Source organism: Setaria viridis, chromosome 6 (assembly GCF_005286985.2).
Source record: "Setaria viridis chromosome 6, Setaria_viridis_v4.0, whole genome shotgun sequence".
In the NCBI taxonomy this organism is placed as follows: Eukaryota; Viridiplantae; Streptophyta; class Magnoliopsida; order Poales; family Poaceae; genus Setaria; species Setaria viridis.
The window spans coordinates 28,240,675-28,263,786 of NC_048268.2; the positions used below are offsets into that span (position 1 = coordinate 28,240,675).

Below are 23,112 nucleotides of genomic sequence, written 5' to 3' on the forward strand. Positions count from 1 at the left end.
TTGGTCTCTGATGCTTTAGCCATCAATATTAACCCTATTTTCCTTAAGTTTGTGATTAACCCTATTCCACATGACTCACCCGCTCCCACTTGGGCAAGCTTTGGCACACAAACCGCCTCAAGTACAACCATAACATATAGATCGGGTCGAACAATGTTGGAGGCAAAATGGCATCAGCCTATCAACCATAACATAAAGCTTACAAGCACCAGAATGCAAGGAAGTGATAAACATCATACATGGGTATGTCGGTATTTGAAAATACCCTGCTTGGGGTGGGGTTTTGCTATTTTCAATTTTTAGTTTTAAAAAGCCTATGTGGTCAGGCAACTCAGGCTTCACCAAATTCTGGCATCCAAACACACAAAGGAGCATTCAAAGGCCACATGGGCTATAGAAGAGTGCCTTAGTAAAATGCCAGCCCAGGCACGATGATGGCATGTTGCCATTCCGGAGGCCCAGAAGCACGTGTTGATGCCATTCCGGAGGGCGGAGGGTCAGAAGAACACATACAACAACTGATTGCAACAACTAGATGAAAAACGACAACTTCAATATTGCTCAATAAAACGCTAGACCGACCACACACATGCTTGTCAAATCCAGGAGAACAATACCAGTCCACATGGGCCTAGTGCCAACTAGCGGCAATGCAAAGCAATGAGAACTAATTCGACCTCTACCAGCCTACTATAGGAAAAGAAGCGAGCGGGGTAGACGATAGCAGCTACAATAATGGCGCAGCGCACAACTTTGACAGCACAGGACATCTAAGGGTTACTGTCCCTCGCCAGCATCGCCTTTCGGGGCTTCTTTGCCCTCCTCAGCACCATCCTCCTGCAGAGAGCAATTTAAGATTTTTAGCACCTCAAGGTGAGCAGACGATAAGCGACAAATGATGAAGCTTGGAAGGGAAGGAAATACCGTGAGGTCGGAGGTCCAAAGGGTCAAGTTGTCCCTCAGGAGCTGCATGATCAGAGTGCTGTCTTTGTATGACTCCTCCCCAAGGGTGTCCAACTCAGAGATAGCCTCATCAAATGCCTGAAGAGGATTAGTAGATCAGCATCAATTATCTTGCAATGACAGACTTAAGCTGGTAACTGGTAAGGTAACCCACACAAGACAGCCAATTACTTGGACAAAGTAAACGAATTGTAGTTACAATCATTATCATTTGATAATGTGAGCACCAGATACAACAAGTCTCATCATAATCCCACAGAACAGAGCCAATGATAATCAGTCCAGCAATGACAGCAGAATACAGAATGACACAATCACTAAAAGCATGCAAATTCAATTGTAGTATGTAGCTAGCTAAGAGGGCAAGCTATCATATGAAAACTAAAAATTAACATTACTAATCAGAAATTATCTGATCTGATACATTGGGTTCAAGATGGTTTAGTTGACGAACCTAACTGTGAAAAAGAGAAAAGGTTCTAGCATATGACGAGCAATCAAGACCTCCAGTTATACTAAACAGCCAAGGACAATAAGGAACCTACAATTTTCAGTTAAAAGGGTACTTTTGGTTCCATTCTTGAGTTCAGGTTCCAGTGCACCACAAACAGTCTGCACCATAAACAGAGCAAAATGGATGTAACAGAATGGTAGATGTGATACCAACCTGCTTTGCGAGGTTGCAAGCTTTGTCTGGGGAGTTCAGAATCTCGTAATAGAACACCGAGAAGTTAAGAGCTAGTCCAAGCCTTATCGGATGGGTAGGTGCCAGCTCAGCCAGAGCAATATCCTACACATTACATAGCAGATTAGAGTTTGCTAAGAAAAGAGTGTCGCTAGGCACTCAAATGAACTGGGCATCTTTTATGACATGAAAATATAGTGACCACTCTATCATCCCAGCAGCAAAATGAACATACCTGAGCAGCCTTGTAGGCCACCATTGTGCTCTCGGCAGATTCCTTCCTCTCAGCGCCAGTCTTAAACTCAGCAAGATACCTGCGATAGTGTCAAAGAAAAGAAGGTTATCAAATCTGATTGCTTACACTTCAGCTTATACATATTCAAATACATATTGTAATATTGCGTTGCACCCTTCCTAACCTGTGGTAGTCACCCTTCATCTTGAGGTAGAAGACCTTTGACTCAGCAGCACTAGAAGAAGGCACAAGGTGTGAGTCAAGCAGCTTCAGGATGCCATCACAGATATTGCTCAGCTCAGCCTCAATCTTGCCACGGTATTCCTTTATCAGAGAAACATGCTCCTCATTCTTGCGGGACTCCTCTTTCTGTTCAATAGATGAGACAATGCGCCATGAAGCACGGCGAGCCCCAATCACATTCTTGTATGCAACAGACAGGAGGTTACGCTCCTCAACAGTGAGCTCTTCAACATCTACGGTCTTGGCCACCTTCTCCATGTATTCAACCATCTCCTCGTACCTTTCGGCCTGCTCTGCCAGCTTGGCCATGTAAACATTCTCTTCCCTCGACATGTTGATCAAGGATAAGGCTTACTGTAACAACAAAATAAACTGATAAAGTCGCTGCCAAAAGCCAGTAGAAACTAAACAAAATTACTCAGGTATACAGAAAATGTGCATGCTGGCCATAAAAATCAACAAGTCATTCATTTCACTCATGTTTGCTAAAATAAGAATGGTGACTAAACATTTCTGAGCAACAAGATAGGGTCACACAAATCTGATTCAACCAGTGACAAACAGTCACACAAGGAGGCATCAGCTAATCTAACACAAGGTGCTAGCACAAAAAATCCACGGTTCAAAATAGTAATATATGACTCCAAGCAAACTAATAATCAATATAATTCCACAATACCAAATCCATTTGAATCAAACAAACCATCAACACATTATGATATGATGCAAGAGACTAAGATAGTGTTTGGTTCGTGCTAAGGTAACATAAACGCAAAGGGAATCAGATTAGAGTATTCGGTGGCGGAATGGGTGATTACCCTCTTTGTTTGGTTGCACTCTAGTAACGTAATCAGATTACGGCGTGGGTGTTAATTACAGTGGGGGAGGAGGGGTAACAAGCTTGTATAGGTATTGTATAGGCAAGGGATTCGATTAGCGTCAATTGATTACAAACCACCACAACCAAACATCTGTAATGTGATTCATTACATTCGGTAATCGAATTGCGTTACATTTGAGCCAACCAAACACCACCTAAAAGAATCCATGTCATATCCAAGTCATACACGAACTATTTACATCACAGACTAACAGATCACTGAAATGGGCCAGCCAGATCTAACCACAGAGATATCTAATGATTTAATCCTACCACATTTTCAGCACAGACCAACAGGTTCTGTATCCCTAGCGAATCCCACACATAATAGTTCATCAACAGAAAATTCAACCCCAACACCTCCCTGCAACAAACCGCACTACCCTTAGATACCCTAGTTGCAGAGTACGCCTGCATCCAGATCAAATATCCAGGTATACGCTAACCATTCAGATAAACGAACGCATTCGACTAAAGAAATTCCACATTCCATCCCCTCCGTTTACTCCCTCCAACATACACAAGCCGCTCACCACAGAAGGGGAACCCAAAAGGTCCTCGGTCCTCACACCAAACTACTGCCAAATCGGACGGATCTACGCGCCCCGCCTCAGATCTCGCAGATCGAGACCAAGCAAACCCACCCAGTAACGCCCGAGACGAGCGGATCTAGCCGCATGCCAGAACATCGCCCCCAAAAAAATCGAATAAAATTCGCGGCACTCCCACGCATCTAGCGTACCACGAACACGAAGCACAACGAGATCAAGCAGCAGGACAGCACGCAGGATTAATTTCTCGAGAGAAGGGACAGGCAAATCGGTAACCCTAACCTCCTGGAGCGTGGGTCGGCTCTCGAGCGCAGCGGAACGGCGCGGTCGGGAACTCCGGATGCTGGGGTGGGGGGGGGGGGGGGGGGGGGTGGACAGGGCGCAACGGCGTGGGAATGGGCGTGTCTTTATAGCGAGACGCGAGAGGTAGGCTGTGGTCAGCGGGCCAATGGCGCGGCGTCACGCCTGCGGGTGGGGCCCGCACCGGCATCCCTCGCGCAAGGCGACCGCGGCTGACATGCGGGCCCAGAGAACTGTGGGACCAGGTTGTCATTTGGAGGGGTGATCCAGTGTGGTGGGCTCGGAGTACGTGGTCGGTGGGGAATATCCCCCTGCGCGATTGAGAACCTCTCCCTCGGGCTCCGCGAACTGGAAAAGCCGGCCCTTGCCCATGACATGTGGGTCCGGTCGGGTTGTGCGTGCGGCCATGTAGTACGCCGGGAGATGTTTGGTCATTTTTCTCTTTCTTTTTTTTCCGAAACAGGCTTTGCTTTCCTAATGAAATGATCCTGTCTGCAAAGCGCCAAAGTGGAAACTCAACATTATTCTGCTAAAAAGCCGGCACGACGATAAGAAAAGGCCTTGCAATTCATCGCATAATCATGTGATTAGTGCCTGATTTGACGGTTCGGATTAACGGGCATCAGCATTTCAGCATCATGCACAGCTGGTCGGCAGCGCCTGCACATGGTATTCACACAGAAAAAGGTTGCTCCAACTACTATAATGATCTATGGCCCTTTCTCTTTCAAAGGAAAAGATAGGAGATCATGCATGTAGCAAATCACTTTTCCGCCCTTTAAAACATGTGGATATGTTTTCACCTCAAATTTGGTCATCAAAATCGATTGCCCAAAAAAGCTACTTTCATTAAGATACTATAAAAAGGCGTAAAAAGCGGCCGAAATTAGTTTGCCAGCAAACCAATCACCAAGAAAACCAAATGCACAGTGACCACGAGCCTTCCAGCATTGTGGATGCCCCACATGCACGCCATTCCGATGAATTATAACCATGATCTAGGACTCTAGGCGTCTACTAGCTGCCAACAAATATCTAAAAACTAGACCGGGCAAATTTGGACCAGGTCCTTTTTTCCCCAAGGCTACATAACCTCTCAATTTTAGAACCTCCTTTAAAAAGAAAATAAAATCGTTATTTAAAAAATAAAGAATATGGCGCCGTACAAGCTTTTGTCAAAGGAACAACAAATTTCCGGGCAAAGTTGCAGCCCGGCCCAGCACTAGCAACCAGCCATCGCAGAGGTCGCGATCACGGGTGACACCTCGCTGTCCAGGCTCGCCGGAGCAAGTAGCCAACAGGACCATGCTAAGACCTTGTTTAGTTGCCCAAAGTTTGAAGATGTAAAATTACTGTTGTAGCACTGTAGCACACTGTAGCGTTTTATTTATATTGTGAATTATTGTCTAAATATTGACTAATTAGGCTCAAAAGATTCGTCTCGCAAAGTACAACAAAACTATGCAATTAGTTTTTGATTTCGTTTACATTTAGTACCCCATGCATGTACCGCAGGTTTGATGCGATGGAGAACCTTCTTTTTGCATAATGTCAAAGTTAGAAGTTTGGGGAAACTAAACAGGGTCTAACTGGCATGAAGCCTCCCAACCATCGATTCCGGACAATCCCCTGACCTTTCTATTTTTTGAAAGTTTTAATTCTCTTCCATTTTTGAATATCATAGATTATACACATAACTTTAACGTATAATCTAGTACAATTTTAATGGCACGCAGAACTCGTACGTATAACTTCTATATACAATTTCTAAAAGGACGATTTTAATTTTTTATTTTAGAAAAATTTAACTTATACACACGATTTATATGCATAACTTTTTCCTAACAAAAACTTATATGATAACTTTTAGAGCACAATTTTTATTATATACACAATTTATAAGTATAATATTTACCATAATTTTTATTGGAGTGTTGTTAAATAATTTATGCAAGTATGTTATATGCATAAAATATATTCACTCGAATACAAAATGGTGTGAAAAAATTGGATGAAAAAAATGGAAAAGAAAAAAAAGCCGCGTACAGGATCAGGCAGTCGGGCACGTGCGTGGTGGACCGTGGCTGGCAGCTCAAGTCGCGCGCCAGGAACGGCGACAGCGCGCGCGGGCAGAATTATTGCGGAGCCAACAGCCCAACACACGCTCGCTTTTCCACGTCAAGTTGGTCTCATCCCGGCGCGGAAAGGGATGGCATCTCGCCGAAGCAATCCGGAGTGTGACGTGGCACAGGCTGCAAATCCTGATGTGGCACGTCTTTGACAGCGTTCGTACGGCAAAGAGCCAAAGATATCGATCGTATCAGACGGTGCATGCGCACCTATTTGGTACTAGCTCCGTTCTAAATTATTGTAAATTAAAAATTATTTTAATTTTTCTAGGGGTATAGTTTCTATGCTATTTTTAACTTTTCTAGTGCATAGTTTTCTATGCACTTAGATATACTCCCTCCGTTTTGAATCGTAGATCATTATATTTTTTAGGTAGACATCTAAATATAATATCTAAGTGCATAATAATATCTATGAACTTAAAAAGTTAAAATGACCTACAATTTGCATAAGGGGGTGTTTGGGGGATAGGGGCTGAACCTTAGCCCCTGTCATATCGGATGTTTGACACTAATCAGGAGTATTAAACATAGGCTAATTACAAAACTAATTGCAACCACTAGACTAAATCGCGAGACGAATCTATTAAGCCTAATTAATTCATGATTTGATAATGTGGTGCTACAATAACCATTCGCTAATGATAGATTAATTAGTCTTAATAGATTCATCTCGCGATTTAACCTAGGAATTCTGCTATTAGTTTTATAATTAATTTATATTTAGTCCTCCTAATTAGCATCCGAATATCCGATATGACACAACTAGGTCTAAATCTGGAAAAACCATTGATGCGAGTGATAATCCATGCATGGAACTGCAGGGCGGCACAAATAGTTCGTGGCAGCGGCCAGGTAGCCAACCGACAAATTCAGAGCAAACATGGAAAGCAAAGATGTTTCAGATACAGATACAGGGCGTGTAAATTAATCACTCGATTAGCAATATAAGGTGCGTCATCTCTGACCAAGTGGGAGAACAGAGTGCTTCTGGTTTAATTCAGATGACTTTACACCTTACAATACAATTGTACGTTCCGGCGGCTAATTTCCTACTCCGGGCAGCACGGGGAATTCGTGAGAGGAACCACAGCTTGCATGAGGGAATCACAAGAATTTCAGCGCGGCTTGAAAATGTAGAGATGCGTCTTCAGGAATCAGAAGATTCAGCAAAACACCATGCTGAACTGTAGATTGCACGGGAGGCGTGGGATGCCATACCTCAATAGCTCTGAATATTTCTGGATCATATCTAAATTGACTGGCATTAAGAATAGAAGCCTACAAGGTCCCAAAGCAAGAATACAGCTATTCATCACCAGTGATCCTTTTCTTTAGATCATCGAGGTTATCGGCCAATTCTTTCCGGTTTTCCTGCCAGAACAATACGGATTTTTAGCAGGCATTCATTTAATGGAACTAAAACATACGGATGATCAGAACCAATACTTGGACAAACTAAAAGTACAGAAACCAGGTATTTGGTCTTGGTGTTGCATCCTTGCAGGTTGCACCGACACATATTCAACACAAATCATGTGCATTTTTAATGCTATGTTGAATTGTAATCAGGCTCAACCAAATGCAAAGGAGAAAGGACACTGCATCTAGCTTTGACAAAGCACACTAGCCAGCTGTTTATCTGGTGGGCATGTCAGGCAAGGAGAGTGGACAACTTGATCTGTGCTAGCTCATTAATATCAAAGCTGTGTGTGCATCTTCCACGGGCAACTTTTAGGTGTTCACAGTTAAGGACAACCTGAACTTGAGAAACTCGTGTTGAATAGTGGAAAAGAAGTCTCACGGCCAACCTACATGGTTTAAAGATTACCTGAAAGAGCAGGTACCGGTATACAAACCATCCCGAGTAGCTGAGCCCAACTAGCTCCAATAAGCCCGGGAGCTACAGATCACGGCAAGAAAACAGTAATCAAATAAGCAGATGGCAATATGAATAACATCATGGACTTAGAGAATGAACAGCCACAAGTAAATGGAAATACCAAGATAAGGTAGATATATTACCAATGGGACAGAGTCGAGAGCTCTGACCACAACCAAGGATATCCAGACAGCAAGGACTGCTCCACCACCATACAAGAGAAGAGAGGACTTGTTCTCTATGGCATCCCACTGTAGTAGACATTACGGTAACTATTTTTACTAAGTTTGTTAGCATAGAGATAGTATATTGCTTTTAAACTAACCTTATCCCTGAGTTCAGAAAGGAGATCATCGTCCTCATCAGAGTTGCTCTCTTTTGAAAATCGTGCAGCTGCTAGCCGGAGTTGATTTATCTTCAGGGAATCTGTTGAAAAATAAGGAAATTCTGTTACATTAGTTTTACCATCAACCAAATTCTGCCAAGATTTGTTAGATAACTTTGCCAATTATATAGCAGACATTCAAGCCATCTATTTCTTGGAGGGTCTAACTGATTGAAACCCTTTCTTCAGAAAAAGGAAACGATGCCCCTGGCTTCTTACAGAAACTTTTCCAATGTTTGGTAACAAGAACAGGCATAATTTTTTTAAAGGTTCAGAACAGACATACTTTACCAAATCACAACTGTTTCAGTTAAAAGGGGCATAGACAGATCTTGTCAGGCAGAGGCAATTGCGTTCTCCTGGCTCCTATGTCCCATTAACAGGTAATAATAATTTAACATCCTAAACAAAGAAATTGATAACACAAACCAAAATATCAGCCTAAAACTTCGGGTTTGGATGGCATTTTTTGGGAAGTTGTAGAGCACAAAAAAAAGAATAATGTTTAAGGAATCTTGTCAACCACCTCATGACAGAGAAGCAATATTTAGTACGAAAGTAGGACCTGGAGAAAAGAAAATGCTTGCAGCCCCGGTTCCAAAGCTGAACTCCCCTTTTCTCAAATCTGATCCAGGTGACACCTTCAATATCTACCTCTTATACTACCATTCTCCCTAATCACATGGACTTTGCCCACGTCTTCCATGATGCAGCAGCTAGGGTTTGTAATGAAAAGATAGAGTTCCTTATCGATAAGTTACTTTGTGGCACACTAGGAGGATTCATGCAACACATCGGCCTTGCCAGCAGCAACACCGCTATGTCATTTCTTCACTGCAGCAGCTAGGTACCGGACTTGCAAAAGTAAATGCACCAGCGTGGTGGACAGGCTTGTGAAAATAATGTACCAGCATGATGTACGAAGCTGTGAATGTGTTTATTGAATGAATTTTATAAAGAATGCTGATTTTTAGGTCTTAAGATGAGAAATATCGGAAAACTTTTGATTCTGGCATTTGAAAAACGTGAGTTGTGCACTTCAGTAGATGATTTGAACTGTGTGTTGTGTGCCCGCTGTGTCACGAATTGATGGACGAGGAACTTATGCTCCGCTAGTTGGTCCTGCCAGCTCCATGCCTAGAACTTGCCAAATAGTTCCAGCTGCTACTTCATGTATAGCAGCTCCCTTGAGTAATGAGGAAGGTCAATTGATATTCGAGAATGAGGAACATAAATGAACTGTAATTAACAAGTCTGATTTATATTCTTGTGTAATCAGAATTGTTTCACAAATAATGCTGTGAATGAGTGCACATTCATTTGATAAATGGCTGGGGGATCAGGATTACTTTAGTGGACAATTTTTTTTTATTTAACCTGCACTACAGAATTGTGCAGTTATGTAGCTATTTCTATCAACGAATATGCTCTGTATCGGCAGCACCTACAAACTACTCCTGAAAAAACAGTGTGTGCACACTGGAAAAAAAATCTGAGAATATTAACATGGATCCTGACCAAATGAGCGCACACTCCCATTCCCAGGCCTCATTTATACTCACCAATTGGAAATCATAGCAACCTGATAGCATAGAAAACAGGAACCTGGTGGCGTTCAAAGTCCTACCACAGAATCACTTTAAACGTCATGAGAACAGAAGTTAGCACTGCCTGTGATTCCACACGCACCAAAATGGTGTGCTGTAAAATGAATCAGCATTGCAATTAATAACTATTTCGATGGGTATACGACAGATTTTGGAGGTTGAGCCTTTCGTCAGGCGATATGGAATTTTAGCATAGCTCCGACCAAGCGTTTTGAAATTGGAATAGCTCACAACTTGCTCATATAAGCAGAACAATGTCATGTACAGTTTGGAGCCACTAGAGTACAACGACGGAACGACCAAAATAGAGTGGGAACAGCTGTTGCCCATCCCATTTCGAAGCATACGAGAGCTTCAGAAGAACATCAAAAGATGAGAACCACTCAGTACCTGTGCGGCGGGGGAACGGCGCCGCGACGCGGGAGGCGAGCAGGCTGCAGGGCCCCGGAGAGCGGAGGAGAGCGCCTGGGCGGCGGAGGGGCACCGGCCGCGCCGCCGCAGCGGCGGCTGCCATCTCGGTGCCGGTGCGGGCAGCGGGCGGGCGCAGTCGCGCGCGAAGGCCTACGAGACCAAGCTTGCTAACCCTAGGAGAGGAGAAGGGAGCGGAGACCCGTAGAGGAGCAGAGGGTGGTTGCGGAGCTTGCTTGCTTTGGGCTTGGAGCTTCAGGTGGGTGGGTTCGAGTGGAGACTGGAGAACGGGTAGGTGTAGCACGTGGTGCGAGAAGCCGTGTGGTTCTGACAGTGTAAGGCCGCGGCGGCGGCGTCGCCGGCGAGGGGCCGCGCCGAAGGCATAGAGCTAACTCGAGTTTCAAAAAATTCTTCAAAAAAACGAGGTCTCAAAATATCAGCTCGGCAGATTGCTGCAAGCTACCTCCAATCACTAGTAGAGAACTGACTTTCGATCCACCCCCTTTTATCCCGGTTTAAAGTTGGCCCGGGACAAAATGGGGTGCGGGGGGTGCGGAAATTTGGAGGGGAGCATTAGTCCCGGTTGGTAATTGCAACCGGGACTAAAGGCCCCCCTTTAGTCCCGGTTGCAACGGCTAGCTGGGGGGCGTCGGTGGCCGGACCCACCCTTTTATCCCGGTTGGATCCTCCAACCGGGATAAACTTCCAACCGGGACAAAAGGTGTTTCCTTTTGTCTCGGTTGGAGTTTTTAACCGGGATAAAAACTCATCCCTCACCATATCCCGAGACAGAGACTTTCTTCTTCCTCCAGCCCGAGCCAGTCCAGCACATTGGTAGAGAGCTGAGCTTCACCTACTCTCCGGTGGTGCCCAAGCAAGGGAGGTGCTGCCCGAAGTTTTTTCCCTCATTTTCGTGGAAATTTGACTCAGCCAACAAGTGCTGCGAAGGTTTGCTACTTCATCCTTGTGTTATGCTTTGATTTATGCTTTGGAGATGGAAAGATTATTTGCTACAATGTGATGATGAAGTAGAAAAATGGAGAGATATTTTGAGCTAGAATGTGAGGGAGATTGATGTGTCATATATAGTATGCATTATTTCAGTGGTTTAAAAATGATGCTACCTTGTCTAGACGGTTTATCTTATCAAATTCAATATGGTTTTTTAAATTCATATACTTGTTGAACTTGCATACCGTGTTCATTTCTGCGACGATGTTCTCCGCCGAGTAGCAACGTATGTCAAGAAGGAGGTTCGATTCTACGAGAAAGAGTGGATACGGACATCGTGACCGTGTCCCATTTTCCGTAGCATCTAACCTCTTTCATGATGAAGTGCGGTGCCGCCTAGCTGAGGACATCCTCGCGAAATGAACACGGTATTCAAGTTCAACAACTTCTGTAGTGGTAAGGAAAGAATTTTTGTACATAGATGACTTCTGCTACTTGTTGAACTTGCATACCGTGTTCATCTCGCCGAGGATGTTCTCCGCCGAGCAGCAACGTATGTCAAGAAGGAGGTTCGATTCTACGAGAAAGAGTGGATACGGACATCGTGACCGTGTCCCCTTTTCCGTAGCATCTAACCTCTTTAATGACGAAGTGCGGTGCTGCCCAGTTGAGGACATCCTCGCGAGATGATCACGGTCTTCAAGTTGAACAACTTATGCAGTGTTATGATAATAATTTAAATATGTGTATTTGGATCTTCATGTTGTTGTATTGTACCATGTTGTTTGGATCTTTAATCGATTTTCACGCGTAATCCATTGTCAAGTGTAATCCATTTTCATGCGTAATACGATGCAGATGGACCGGCAATGGATGTATAATGCAGACAGGCGGAGCAAGGTGTTTATTGATGGCTTGCATTATTTTCTCGAAGTGGCAAAAGCGAACAAGCCAGAGAATGGGTTCGTATGTTGTCCATGCTTCCAATGCAATAACAGGAAGGAGTATTCAAAGGATTCCTGGGGACTATTCACAGCCACTTGTTTAAATACGGTTTCATGCCTAACTATTTGGTTTGGACCAAGCACGGTGAACTAGGGGTTGTAATGGAAGATGGCGAGGAGGAGGAGGAAGATGACACCATTCCGGACTGGGTTGCAGGCCAAGCTTTTGCAGGTACTACAATGGGCGAGGCTGATGAAGATGAGTTTGCAGAAAATGACCCTACTGATGACCTTGGTCAGGTGATACGAGATGCATACAGAGATTGCGAAACTGAGAAGGAAGCAGCAAAGTTGCAGCGCATGATAGATGATCACCAAAAATTGTTGTACCCAGGTTGCCAGTAGGGCCATAAAAAACTAGGTACGACACTAGAATTTGTGCAATGGAAGGCAAAAAATGGTGTGTCCGATAAGGCATTTCAGGGGATGTTGAACATTGTCAAGAAGATTCTCCCCGAGAATAATGAATTACCGTCCACAACATATGAAGCTAAACAAATTATTTGCCCTCTCGGATTGGAGGTTCAGAAGATACACGCATGCCCTAATGACTGTATCCTCTATCGTGGTGATGAATACGAGAAATTGGATGCTTGTCCCGTCTGCGAAGCCCTGCGGTATAAGATCAGGCGAGATAATCCTGGTGATGTCGAGGGGCAGTCTCCCAAGAAGAGAGTTCCCGCGAAGGTGATGTGGTATTTCCCTATAATACCACGCTTGAAGCGCTTGTTCAGGAACAAGGCGAATGCTAAGTTGATGCGATGGCACAAAGAAGACCGTAAGGAAGATGAGATGCTGAGACACCCCGCAGATGGGGCACAGTGGAGATCAATTGATAGAACATTCCCAGACTTTGAAAGTGAAGCAAGGAACATAAGGTTTGGTTTAAGTACTGATGGATTTCAATCCATTCGGTGAGTTGAGTAGTGGTCATAGTACTTGGCCTGTGACCCTTTGTATGTTCAACCTTCCTCCTTGGCTGTGCATGAAGCGGAAGTTCATTATGATGCCGGCGCTTATCCAAGGCCCAAAACAACCCGGCAACGACATTGACGTGTACCTAAGGCCGTTGGTTGATGACCTTTTACAGCTCTGGAAGGAAGAAGGTGTACGTGTGTGGGATGAGGATAGACAAGAGATCTTTAATCTACGAGCACTGTTGTTCGTAACCATCAACGATTGGCCTGCATTGAGTAACCTTTCAGGACAGACAAATAAGGGATATCGGGCATGCACCCACTGTTTAGACGACACAGACAGCATGTACTTGAAGGGTACGCTCCCAGCCCCACCTGGCGGGGGCACCCTTTTGTCCCGGGTCCCGTCACCAACCGGGATAAAAGGGGGGGCCTTTTATCCCGGTTGGTGACGGGACCCGGGATAAAAGGGTGCGCTCCAACCCACCCTCTTTTGTCCCGGGTCCCATTACGAACCGGGATAAAAGGGGGGGTTAAAAGGCACTGTACTCCCTTCTACCCCCCGCCAGTTCCACACTTAGCGAAAATTTCGCAAGTCCCGCGCTCTCCGCCGTCGCCGCCCGTCCGCCTCCCTCGCCGGCCGCCGCCGTCGTCGTCCCCCATTGCGCCGTCGACGTCCCGCATTGCGCCGTCGTCGTCCCCCGGCCGGCCCTCCTCGATCCCCTCCTCGTCCGTCGACGGGCCCAGCCCCCGGCCACCTCGTCGCCGGCTGCATCCTCGTCGCCCCTCGTCGCCGGCTCCATCCTCGTCGCCCCTCGTCGCCCCTCGTCGCCGTCCCTTGTAGCCGCCGTCGTCGTCTTCGCCTCGGCCACCGCCGTCGTCTTCGTCCTCGTCGCCGCCCCGGCCGCCGCTGTCCCGCACGCCGCCCGGCCGCCGCCGTCCCGCCGCCCCGGCCACCGCCCCGCGCGCGAGAGGTCTGCCGCGCCGGCCGGTGCGCCGGGAGAGGGTTTTCTTTTAATTTTGTTTTTTTTAGATAGAATTGTAATTTTGTTAAGTTAGATTTTTAGATTTCTAATTTTGTTAAGTTAGATTTTTAGATTTCTAGTTAGTTTGTTAAGTTAGATTTCTAGTTAGCTTGTTAAGTTAGAGTTGATACAGAGATCGCCGAGTAGCCGTCGTGATCGCCGCCGTCCCGCCGAGTAGCTACCGTGATCGCCGCCTTGTAGCCGTCGTGATCGCCGCCGAGTAGCCGCCGTGATCGCCACCGTCCTGCCGCCCATCACAACGTAGTAGGCACCGCCCGTGGTTCCGGTGAACCGCCTCCGCCGTACCGCCGCCCTGACCGCCGCCGTCCCGCCTCCGCCGCCCTTATCGCCGCCGTAGAAATTCGTCAAAATTCGTAGAAATTCGTCAAAATTCGTAGAAATTCGTCAAAATTCGTAGAAATTCGTAGAAATTTGTAGAAATTCATAGAAATTCGTAAAAATTTGTAGAAATTCATAGAAAATCGTAGAAATTTGTAGAAATTCATAGAAATTCGTAGAAATTTGTAGAAATTCATACAAATTCGTAAAATTCGTCAAAATTCATAGAAATTTGTAGAAATTCATAAAAATTTGTAGAAATTTGTCAAAATTCATAGAAATTTGTATAAATTCATAGAAATTTGTAGAAATTTGTCAAAATTCGTAGAAATTTGTAGAAATTCGTCAAAATTCATAGAAATTTGTATAAATATTCCGGACTTTGTACGATTCATGTTATTTTATGATTTCATTATATACATGTATGATTCCGGACTTTGTAGGACTTTGTACAAATTTGTATTAAGACAATTTCTATGACTGTCATGTATGATTCCATGTATGTTTCCAGCAATAGTTGAAATGGCAGACGATAAGACCGCAAGGTATATCATGGAGCAGATAATCGCTGGTGATGGTAGTGGCGACAACGTTCCACTATCATACACGGATGAAGAGGGCACCCAGGCGGACATGTTCCTCAACATGTATGCCGATGGGAATGAAGAGCAACAGCCGCAGCAACAACTTGCCGTGGCGGAAGGTTCCGGCGAGGTATATACAACCATTCTTGTATTGTTTCACGCCACCGCTACTACTACGTACTAATTAACGAATCTTGAACTGTTAGCCCTCCGGATCGACACAAGGGCAGAAGACCCGAGGTCGTACAAAGGTGATGGAAGGGAGGCTTGTCATCACCGAAGTTACAGAAGAGGGCAGGCCGGTTGCTCCCGAGAAAGTAGCAAAGAAGTACGTTAGTCAAATCGGGACAATCGTCCGGGACAACGTGCCTATCAGCATCAGAGAATGGAAGGGCAGAAGCGATAATCCGTACGCCCTTCCAGAGACAGAAAAGAATATGCTGTGGGAAGACGTGAAGAGACATTTCACATTCCCCGAAGGATATAGTGAGAAGGATGTCAAAGCGTGGACGCTTAAGAAGATGGCTACTCAATTCCAGACATTCAAGAAGATGCTGGACACCCACTACATCAAGAAGGGCAAAACTCCAGACTTCAACGCGTGGCCAAAGTTGAGGGACCACTGGGATGCATTTGTTGAATACAAGAGGAGTGAAGAAGGTGTGAAAAAGATCACGACCAACGTTGCAAATGCTAGTCAGAAGGGCTACCACCATCATTTGGGGCGAGGTGGGTATGGCTCAGCAATTCCCAAGTGGAGAAAGATGGAACAAGATCTGATCGAACGGGGAATCATACCTGCAACTATTGAATGGCCCGAACGATCAAAGAACTGGTACTACGCTCATGGAGGCTCCCTAAGCCAAGAGGATGGGACGCTGATTTTCAATGACACAATACGTGAGAAGGCCGAACATCTCATGAAGAACATTGAAGATTCCAAGGCTGGGAGGTTGAGGGTGGACCGAGAAAATGATGAGCTCACATTGGCCCTCGGTAATCCAGAGCACCCAGGACGTTGCCGGGGGTTCGGGGTGGTTCCGTGGAAGTTCGCTTTCCGAGGCGACAACGCCTCTTACAGAAGCCGGAAGCGAAGAAAGGAACAGATGGAGGAGAGCTGGCGGCAGATGCTAGAATAAAGAATGATGGATGAAATCAATCGGCGGGTGGCCGACGCAGTTGCGGAGTTGGCGCAATCTGGAGCAATGCCGAATCCTCACACCGCCAGCCCTTCTCAACGCCTCGGGAGCAGTTGTGCTTCTACAGGGGTCCCCGATGCGCAGACGCCCAGGTTACCCGTGGAGGAGCAACGGTTCCCCGTGGATGCCATCACGCAACGGACCTCATGTGAGCTGCATGCACCGGTCGGCAACCTCACTATTAAGGTATACTTATACATAATATTTATGCAATCTTGTCAATTGATCCAGGCCTCAAGATCGGAGTTCAACTTGTTTACTTCTGCTATATGTACAGGTAGCGTACGGAAGTGCGTTACCAACCCTGGCAGGGCAGAGCAGTCATGGCATGGACATTCCAACAGGCTACGCCAGCGTCTGCGTCGAGCAAATAGTAGATGCCCAGTATGAAGGTCTAGAGCTCGACTTCCCGGGAGGCGACGGGGAAAAGACATTGGCAGATGCGCTTCATGGGATCATTCTATGGAAGAAACGCTACATCATTATTCCCCGCACGGAGCCATCTCCTCAGACCTCAAGACCGCTCCCCGTAGATCCCGAGCAGCGACCTTCTCCTCATACCTCGAGACCAGCATCTCCTGCTCCAGGACCGTCTCTTCGATCTATATCAAGGTCTCCATCTCCACCACATCCTGGTGCTGGGAGCGACGACGACAATAACAACACCCCTCCCCGATCACCGTCGCCGGCACCAAGAGCGGCCCCCTCGAAGGAACCTGCAGCACCACTCAAGAAGTCACGAGCACCGCCTCCCAAGCAAAGACAGCAGAGAAAGAAGAAAACAAAGGTCGACCCTGAAGTGGCTCGCAAGGAATGCTTTGAGGCAATGTCTCATGCGGAACAGTGGGCAGAAATCCAACGAGAGGCCAGTGAGTGGTTCAAGAAACAAGCCGAATTAAAAAAGGCAAGGGAGATGGAGCCACCGCCAGTAAGTCGGTGAGATTTAAACTTTTTTATCAGGATGGAGGAAGGAGCCAAGAAAAGGATACCACTCTTGTCAAACTATGAACGGGCTCTAGTAAAGGCTGATGAAAAGGATAAAAGAAAAGGAAAATCATCCTCCAGCGGTCCAGTCCCCGACCTCAGGCATTTATCAAAAAAAGATGCTCAACGGGTAAAAGCAATGCCCTTGGATCAACAAGCAAATATATTGAAGTTCATGGAAGAAACAGGTCTGGGACTTGATGAATGCATAGGGCAAGTCGAGACGCCAACTGCACCGCCCCCTGAGCCGAGATGGCCTTATGAGCTAGGCAAACCTCTAGTAAAGCCTTCAATGCTACGGAAGCTATCAACAAAGATGTACGAATTCCATCAATGGTACATGACGGCATCCGCCAACTCGAGGGAGATGATCGGCATGAAGGTAAAACCGATAGATTTTCACGGTGAAGGGGAGAAAGTGCTGTGGCTAGACTTCAAGGATATATACGAAGTGTACCATCATGATGCCCTGGACGTCTCTCTGATCAGCGCTTGGATTCTGTAAGTGTCCGTTTATTATCTCTACATGTAAATTTTGGCGTGCGTCACCGTACTAACTTCATCTTCCATTTCATGTAGGATGCCTGGTGCGCCCCACGTGGTCCGTCCGAGCGTCGTGGGCTCGCGGCAGCCTGGAGCACAGCAGTGCGGCATGAGGGGAAGCGCTGGTAGGCGGCGCACCGAGGGCTCGGTGGAGCAGCAGGAATTGGAAGCACCGGCGGGCGGTAAGGGCTCCCGCGGCGGCGGCCATGCGTGAGGCTTCGCCCGAGGGCACGAAGGGGGACCGACGGTGACAAGCGCGGCTGAGGCGGGGCCCTACAGCAACGGCAGCGGTCACGACGAGGCTCCTCGTAACGGCAGTGGCAGGGGTCACGACGGCCTCCGCGCCGGCCAGATCGACGCGGCGGCGTGCAGGATAGCGCGCGAGGAGAGATTGGAGGAAGCGTCGGCTCCCGCAAATACGCAGGAGAACCGAGGTTGGATTCGGGTTCTGTTGCATCAGACCCAGACTGGCCGTCAGAATTTGTTCTGAAAAAATTAAAATGTACCCTGACAAAATCATAATTGTCATGTTACTTTTATGGCGCCGAGGTTAAAAATAAGGCCTTGTTTCCCCCAAATTCCAACTTTGGCACTATGCAAAAAGAAGATTTCCCATCACATCAAACTTGCAGTACATGCATGGAGTACTAAATGTAGACGAAATTAAAAACTAATTGCACAATTTTGTTGTACTTTGCGAGACGAATCTTTTGAGCCTAATTAGTCAATGTTTGGACAATAATTCACAAATACAAACGAAACGCTACAGTGTGCTACAGTGCTGGCACAGTAATTTTGGCACTTCAAAAATTGGCAACTAAATATGGCCTAACTCTTGATCAGGGCCTTGAATTCCAAGCCCGCTGCGAAGCACTTTAAGTGACAGCCACATTTCATTAGTCAAAAATTCCATCTCAGTAAGTATAATTTTCATTGATCAAAACTGTCATCACTACATAAAACACCACAATGGAGCGACAAATGAAGCTTTGGCTGCATAGAAACAACGCCAGAGGTCATGCCCGGTGCTTTGGCTGTTTATATGAACAGCAAAACTCAACTCCATTTTTCGGGTGGTGATGGATGGATGCAAGTAATCCACTGTCAGGCCTCTTCTGGACTCACTGTCTCAGTAGTGGAAGCATGGTAACTCCGTGTTCAATTTGTGCTCAAAATTTTATCTCGTCAATACCGTCTGGTTGTTCACGATCACGAGTAAACAGAGATATGCCTCGGACATTATCAGAAACAAATTCTGAAGCTCTCTAAAACCATGGTCCAGGTCATGACCAAGTATGTTATAGCTATAAGCCACGGCAAGCTATAGCGCTCATATGATCAATATCTAACGTAGCAAGGCCATTGACTAATGCTTAGCGTTAAGAGGTTCAAAAACAGCAATAGCTAGCTATTTAAAGCATCGGTTTCTATTCAAACTTCTTTGAAATAGCCATTGCAATATACTGTACTACTTAAGATAAATCACAGTAAGGATTCAAAAGTGTTATAGCGCTAACAGCAGAGTTATCTCTTCCGTCATTTCAATTCAATCTTTCAGTTTCAGCAAACTATAACCAACTTTCGTTGAAACAGAAGGTACAACCAAGCAGAAGTTACTTTGCATATCATAATGATCTCACTACTAGCAGTTTCAGAGCATATAGCAGCTGAAGCTGCAACCAGCAAAAAGATCTGAGCACATTTTCTGCGGAAACCACTTCATCCTTTAGCTTTGCGCTGCTTTTTATTTGAGCCTTGTGCCTCTTGTTTCTTCTCCTGATGATTCCGAGACCTCTGTAAGAAATAACAGCAAAATATATCAGACAACAGTGGCGGGGCGTCCAGTTGCTTCGCAGATGAGATGCAATACATTACAAGTTCACATTCAAGGAAAACTCATTACATGTATTCAACATCCTAATATGTGGCATACAGCTCGAGATCACTCAACAAGGAAATGATAATAAGATGATATTGCACAAGCTTTGAGCTCAATAGGCTTCGCCAAATGACACCTAAAAAGCCTTTGACATGTGCTTCACCAATAATCAAAATGCAGTACTACTTTCAGTAGTTTTAAGCGTGTATTCAACATCCAAACATGCCCTCCATGGTAGTCAGGTAGTGGGCTGCTTGAGATCATTCAAGATGAAGAAAACACGATGTTGCACAACCTTTGAGCTCAATAGGACATTCCAATCGATGCCTAAAAGCCTTCCACATGTGCTTCAAAAAACAACATGTGCAGTACCACAGTAATGCAGTTTCAGTTAACTGTATTCAACATCGAGATATGACCTCCACAGTGGTCTGCTGCTTGAGATCATTGAAGATGATGAAAGCATGATATAGCACAAAATTTGAGCTCAATAGGATTTTCAAAATGACTCCTAAAAGCCTTCGATATGTGCTTCGCAAAATATGCAAATGAAAAAAGGAAGTGATTCAGTTACCTTCTTTCTCCGATTTTGCCGCTGCCTACCTGAATCCTTCTTTGGTTTCTGTACTTGCTGAAATAGTTAACAAGCATGAACAAATTAATGCCAAAATTCTATACTGTAACAATTAAAATTAAATACATCAGTCAGGAGTCAGGAGGAAAAAGAATTTTATTACATAGTGCAATTACCTTAGCGAGAGCGATAGTCCGAGCATGTCGTTCAGCATGTGTCTCTTCCTCTTCCTCCAGCTCACCATCACTGTTGAGCATCAGCTTAAGCCTCCCTTCTCCTAGTAGTTTCTTGGACCGAGCATGCCTCTACAAAGGCAAACCAAATGGAAAGCATGAGGGAGAAAACGGACAGGAGCAGGAAAAGAGACTCCTACTGTCATACAAGGTTGCTTTCAATCTTCAGAATAGAAAATTGTTATCAATTTTTTAGGACCCTGCTCCTTGTTTTGCGCAAAGGAAACATTAGAATTCCTCAAAATTAATTACCTTTGATTTGAGATGTACCCTCACCATCTCCTCATTCAGGCACATGATCCTTGGACAGAGCTTGCACTTATACACAGATTTGCACTTCAGAATGCAGTTAGCAAAATCTTCCTCAACAGCATCATCTGTGTTAGCGGCACTTTTGGCAGAGCCAGCATTAGCACCAGAAGATTTCTTGACAGGCAAACTTATTTCATCGCATTCTTCACCTCTTGGGCTGCTGTGATCATCATCTGAAACCAAACCTATTCGTTAAAAATGTTCAACATAGAGTAACTTCAATAGCAATGGGCAGAATCAGCTCCCTTCCGTACTACTCGACGAACCATTACATAAATCAGAAACAAAGATAAGTACTGCTTGGATTTCATTTTTTTGAGTTAATTTCAGGAAACTACAAGTATTTGGGCAATGTAACATGAAACTACAATTCTGGTGACCATCACAAAACTACAACAACTTTGCCCCACTTAAACAAGGAACTGCAACTTTCACAAAAACAAGTTAAGGGACACACCTGTCATCAAAATAGGTAATAGTCCATGTCTATTTGGATGCCGGTTGGGCCCTACAACTGTTTTCTCTGAAAGTTGTACATGTTAATGAAAGTTGTAGTTTTGTGAAATAGCCACTAGAAGTTGTGCTTCCTTGAAATGTCACAAATAGATGTTTTGCGAAATTATCTAAACTATTTTTCATATCTAGTCATGATGCATGACCATATGACACAATCACACAAAAGGGTACAGACGTTGGTTATACGTTTACATTCATTTAGCTCTCAAATAGAGTAAATTAACCTACAAACCGTAATTCTCAGTTTGACAAGACTTCAGAAGTATCTTGATAAATCTCAGAAGTCAGAAATAATAATTCTGAGTGTTCTACTAACTACGAAAAGGCATCAAACAGCAGCTTTGCTACTAATAAAACAAACTTAGTCTAAACCATAATTGCCCACCATCAAAGCTCCTCTAAATTGAGGGGTAAATAAGTTAAAAGTCCAAAATTAATAAAGCGATGTATCACAACAAGAAAGAATACCTACAGATGGACCATCAACATCATTCCCAGAGCTTTCCTCACTTTGGTACCCTGAACCTGATAAACATGAGTAGAAGAAGAAGAAATTTGATCAACACTTTTCACATGTCACAAGTCTACTTCAGTTATTCCTGCATTTGAGGATAGGTTTCAATTGTTTATACATATACTGAAAAGATAACAAATGAACATAGAAAACATAGAATGAAACAGATGCTAACATAACCGATGAACGCGGCAGTTTTGCTTAACAAATGATGACATGCTGCTCCCTTATTCAGTTTCTCCATCGACTCTACATTTTCTCTTACTGAAAAATTGTAGTTAGAGCTAGCATCATATGCAAGCTGTATAGTGATAAGGCAATATTCTTTGTCAATATACTGACATTTCGCCATTGTTAGGTTGTAAATGTCACGTGTCCAGATTTAGTGCATACAAGGCCAAAAGTAGCCACTACATCTGATAACAAAGAGACAATGGAGAAATTAATTGCCACATTCGTCTACATGAAAAATGTGATGCATCCTCTCCTTCAGATGATATATTGCAGATTTAAGTAGACAAATTAAAATCGATGAACTAATCCACTTGCACTGACGCAAGACAAAATTACCCGGAGTAAACACAAAGAATATACGCGAAAGATCTCATCCCACGCTGTGATAATGTGGAGTAGCACTCACTTTCTTCTTGAATTTGTTGCTTCAGCTCTTCTTCCTCTTCTTCTCCCGATTCCTCCTCGACCGCTTCCTCTTCTTCCTTTTGCTGCTCCTCTACTTCGTCATCGCTTGCTGCCTCTTCCGCCACGTCTCGGTCCGAGTCCGAACCCGATGAGGAGGAAGACGAGGAGGAGCCGCCACTGTCGCCGTGGTCCTGCCTGAAGAAGCGCCTCTTTATCATCGCGGCCGCCGACGGGGGTTCTGGGTCAGGTGAGGTTTAGGGGAAATCTGCAGGGAGCAATGGAACGAGGGTCATTGAAAGGAACACGAACAACTAGGCAAGCCCAGCCATTACCAAAGAAGCCAGCCACATCCGCGTGCTGCAAGACGGCAATGAGTTCGAGGAACCAGACCTGCGGGACGAGAGATGGCGGCGGCGTGGTCGGCCGGCGACGGGGCGGGGATGCGTCGCGGTGTGTACTGTACGGTGGTCAAGCCGTCGATGTCAAGGAGAGGGGACGCGGCGGCGGCGGCTAGGGCAGCTGGGCAGGGAACGACGCGCGCCAGTAGCTACGCCTCAAGTACCAATCCGTTACCTGGGCTGGGCCGTATCCAGCAGAAGGATATATTGGCCTGTCGTATCGGCCCAAGCAT

General features: G+C 45.3%; 3 protein-coding genes across 4 annotated transcripts; all 3 read right to left on the reverse strand.

The window, feature by feature from the left end:
• Positions 1-536: 536 nt before the first annotated feature.
• Positions 537-3,919, reverse strand: LOC117860519 (14-3-3-like protein GF14-C). The gene is made up of 6 exons (XM_034743834.2): positions 3,840-3,919; positions 2,068-2,480; positions 1,884-1,962; positions 1,631-1,753; positions 925-1,041; positions 537-837 (listed from the first exon to the last, which is right to left on the reverse strand). The coding sequence occupies exons 2-6, from the start codon at positions 2,457-2,459 to the stop codon at positions 778-780; spliced, it is 771 nt and encodes a 256-aa protein (XP_034599725.1). The 5' UTR covers positions 2,460-2,480; positions 3,840-3,919; the 3' UTR covers positions 537-777.
• A 2,988-nt stretch (positions 3,920-6,907) lies between these two features.
• On the reverse strand, positions 6,908-10,667 carry LOC117860522 (protein CURVATURE THYLAKOID 1A, chloroplastic). Its single transcript, XM_034743837.2, has 5 exons — positions 10,251-10,667; positions 8,194-8,294; positions 8,012-8,119; positions 7,818-7,889; positions 6,908-7,360 (listed from the first exon to the last, which is right to left on the reverse strand). Exons 1-5 carry the CDS (start codon positions 10,372-10,374, stop codon positions 7,295-7,297), a joined length of 471 nt encoding a protein of 156 aa, XP_034599728.1. The 5' UTR covers positions 10,375-10,667; the 3' UTR covers positions 6,908-7,294.
• Positions 10,668-19,318: 8,651 nt separating this feature from the next.
• Positions 19,319-23,029, reverse strand: LOC117862164 (uncharacterized). Of its 2 annotated transcripts, XM_034745685.2 has the most exons (8): positions 22,872-23,029; positions 22,483-22,746; positions 21,797-21,853; positions 21,270-21,335; positions 20,753-20,985; positions 20,444-20,572; positions 20,268-20,324; positions 19,319-19,608 (listed from the first exon to the last, which is right to left on the reverse strand). In XM_034745685.2, exons 2-8 carry the CDS (start codon positions 22,697-22,699, stop codon positions 19,534-19,536), a joined length of 834 nt encoding a protein of 277 aa, XP_034601576.1. In that variant the 5' UTR covers positions 22,700-22,746; positions 22,872-23,029; the 3' UTR covers positions 19,319-19,533. The 2 variants fall into 2 exon arrangements, with proteins under 2 accessions (XP_034601576.1, XP_034601577.1); XM_034745686.2 differs by lacking the exon at positions 21,270-21,335.
• Between the last annotated feature and the right edge of the window lie 83 nt (positions 23,030-23,112).

Bases quoted from the DNA above. Each gene is read 5' to 3' on its own strand.
- LOC117860519 (XM_034743834.2), bottom strand. From the start codon at position 2,459: ATGTCGAGGGAAGAGAATGTTTACATGGCCAAGCTGGCAGAGCAGGCC. The intron at 1,963-2,067 runs GTTAGGAAGGGT...ACACTATCGCAG, and splicing joins ATGAAGGGTGACTACCACAG to GTATCTTGCTGAGTTTAAGA. The intron at 1,754-1,883 runs GTATGTTCATTT...TGTAATGTGTAG, and splicing joins TGGCCTACAAGGCTGCTCAG to GATATTGCTCTGGCTGAGCT.
- LOC117860522 (XM_034743837.2), bottom strand. From the start codon at position 10,374: ATGGCAGCCGCCGCTGCGGCGGCGCGGCCGGTGCCCCTCCGCCGCCCA. The intron at 8,120-8,193 runs GTTAGTTTAAAA...TGTCTACTACAG, and splicing joins TTTCTGAACTCAGGGATAAG to TGGGATGCCATAGAGAACAA. The intron at 7,890-8,011 runs GTAATATATCTA...CGTGATCTGTAG, and splicing joins CTCTCGACTCTGTCCCATTG to CTCCCGGGCTTATTGGAGCT.
- LOC117862164 (XM_034745685.2), bottom strand. From the start codon at position 22,699: ATGATAAAGAGGCGCTTCTTCAGGCAGGACCACGGCGACAGTGGCGGC. The intron at 21,336-21,796 runs GTATTCTTTCTT...TACAACTTTCAG, and splicing joins TGTTGATGGTCCATCTGTAG to AGAAAACAGTTGTAGGGCCC. The intron at 20,986-21,269 runs GTGTGTCCCTTA...GTTTGGTTTCAG, and splicing joins ATTACCTATTTTGATGACAG to ATGATGATCACAGCAGCCCA.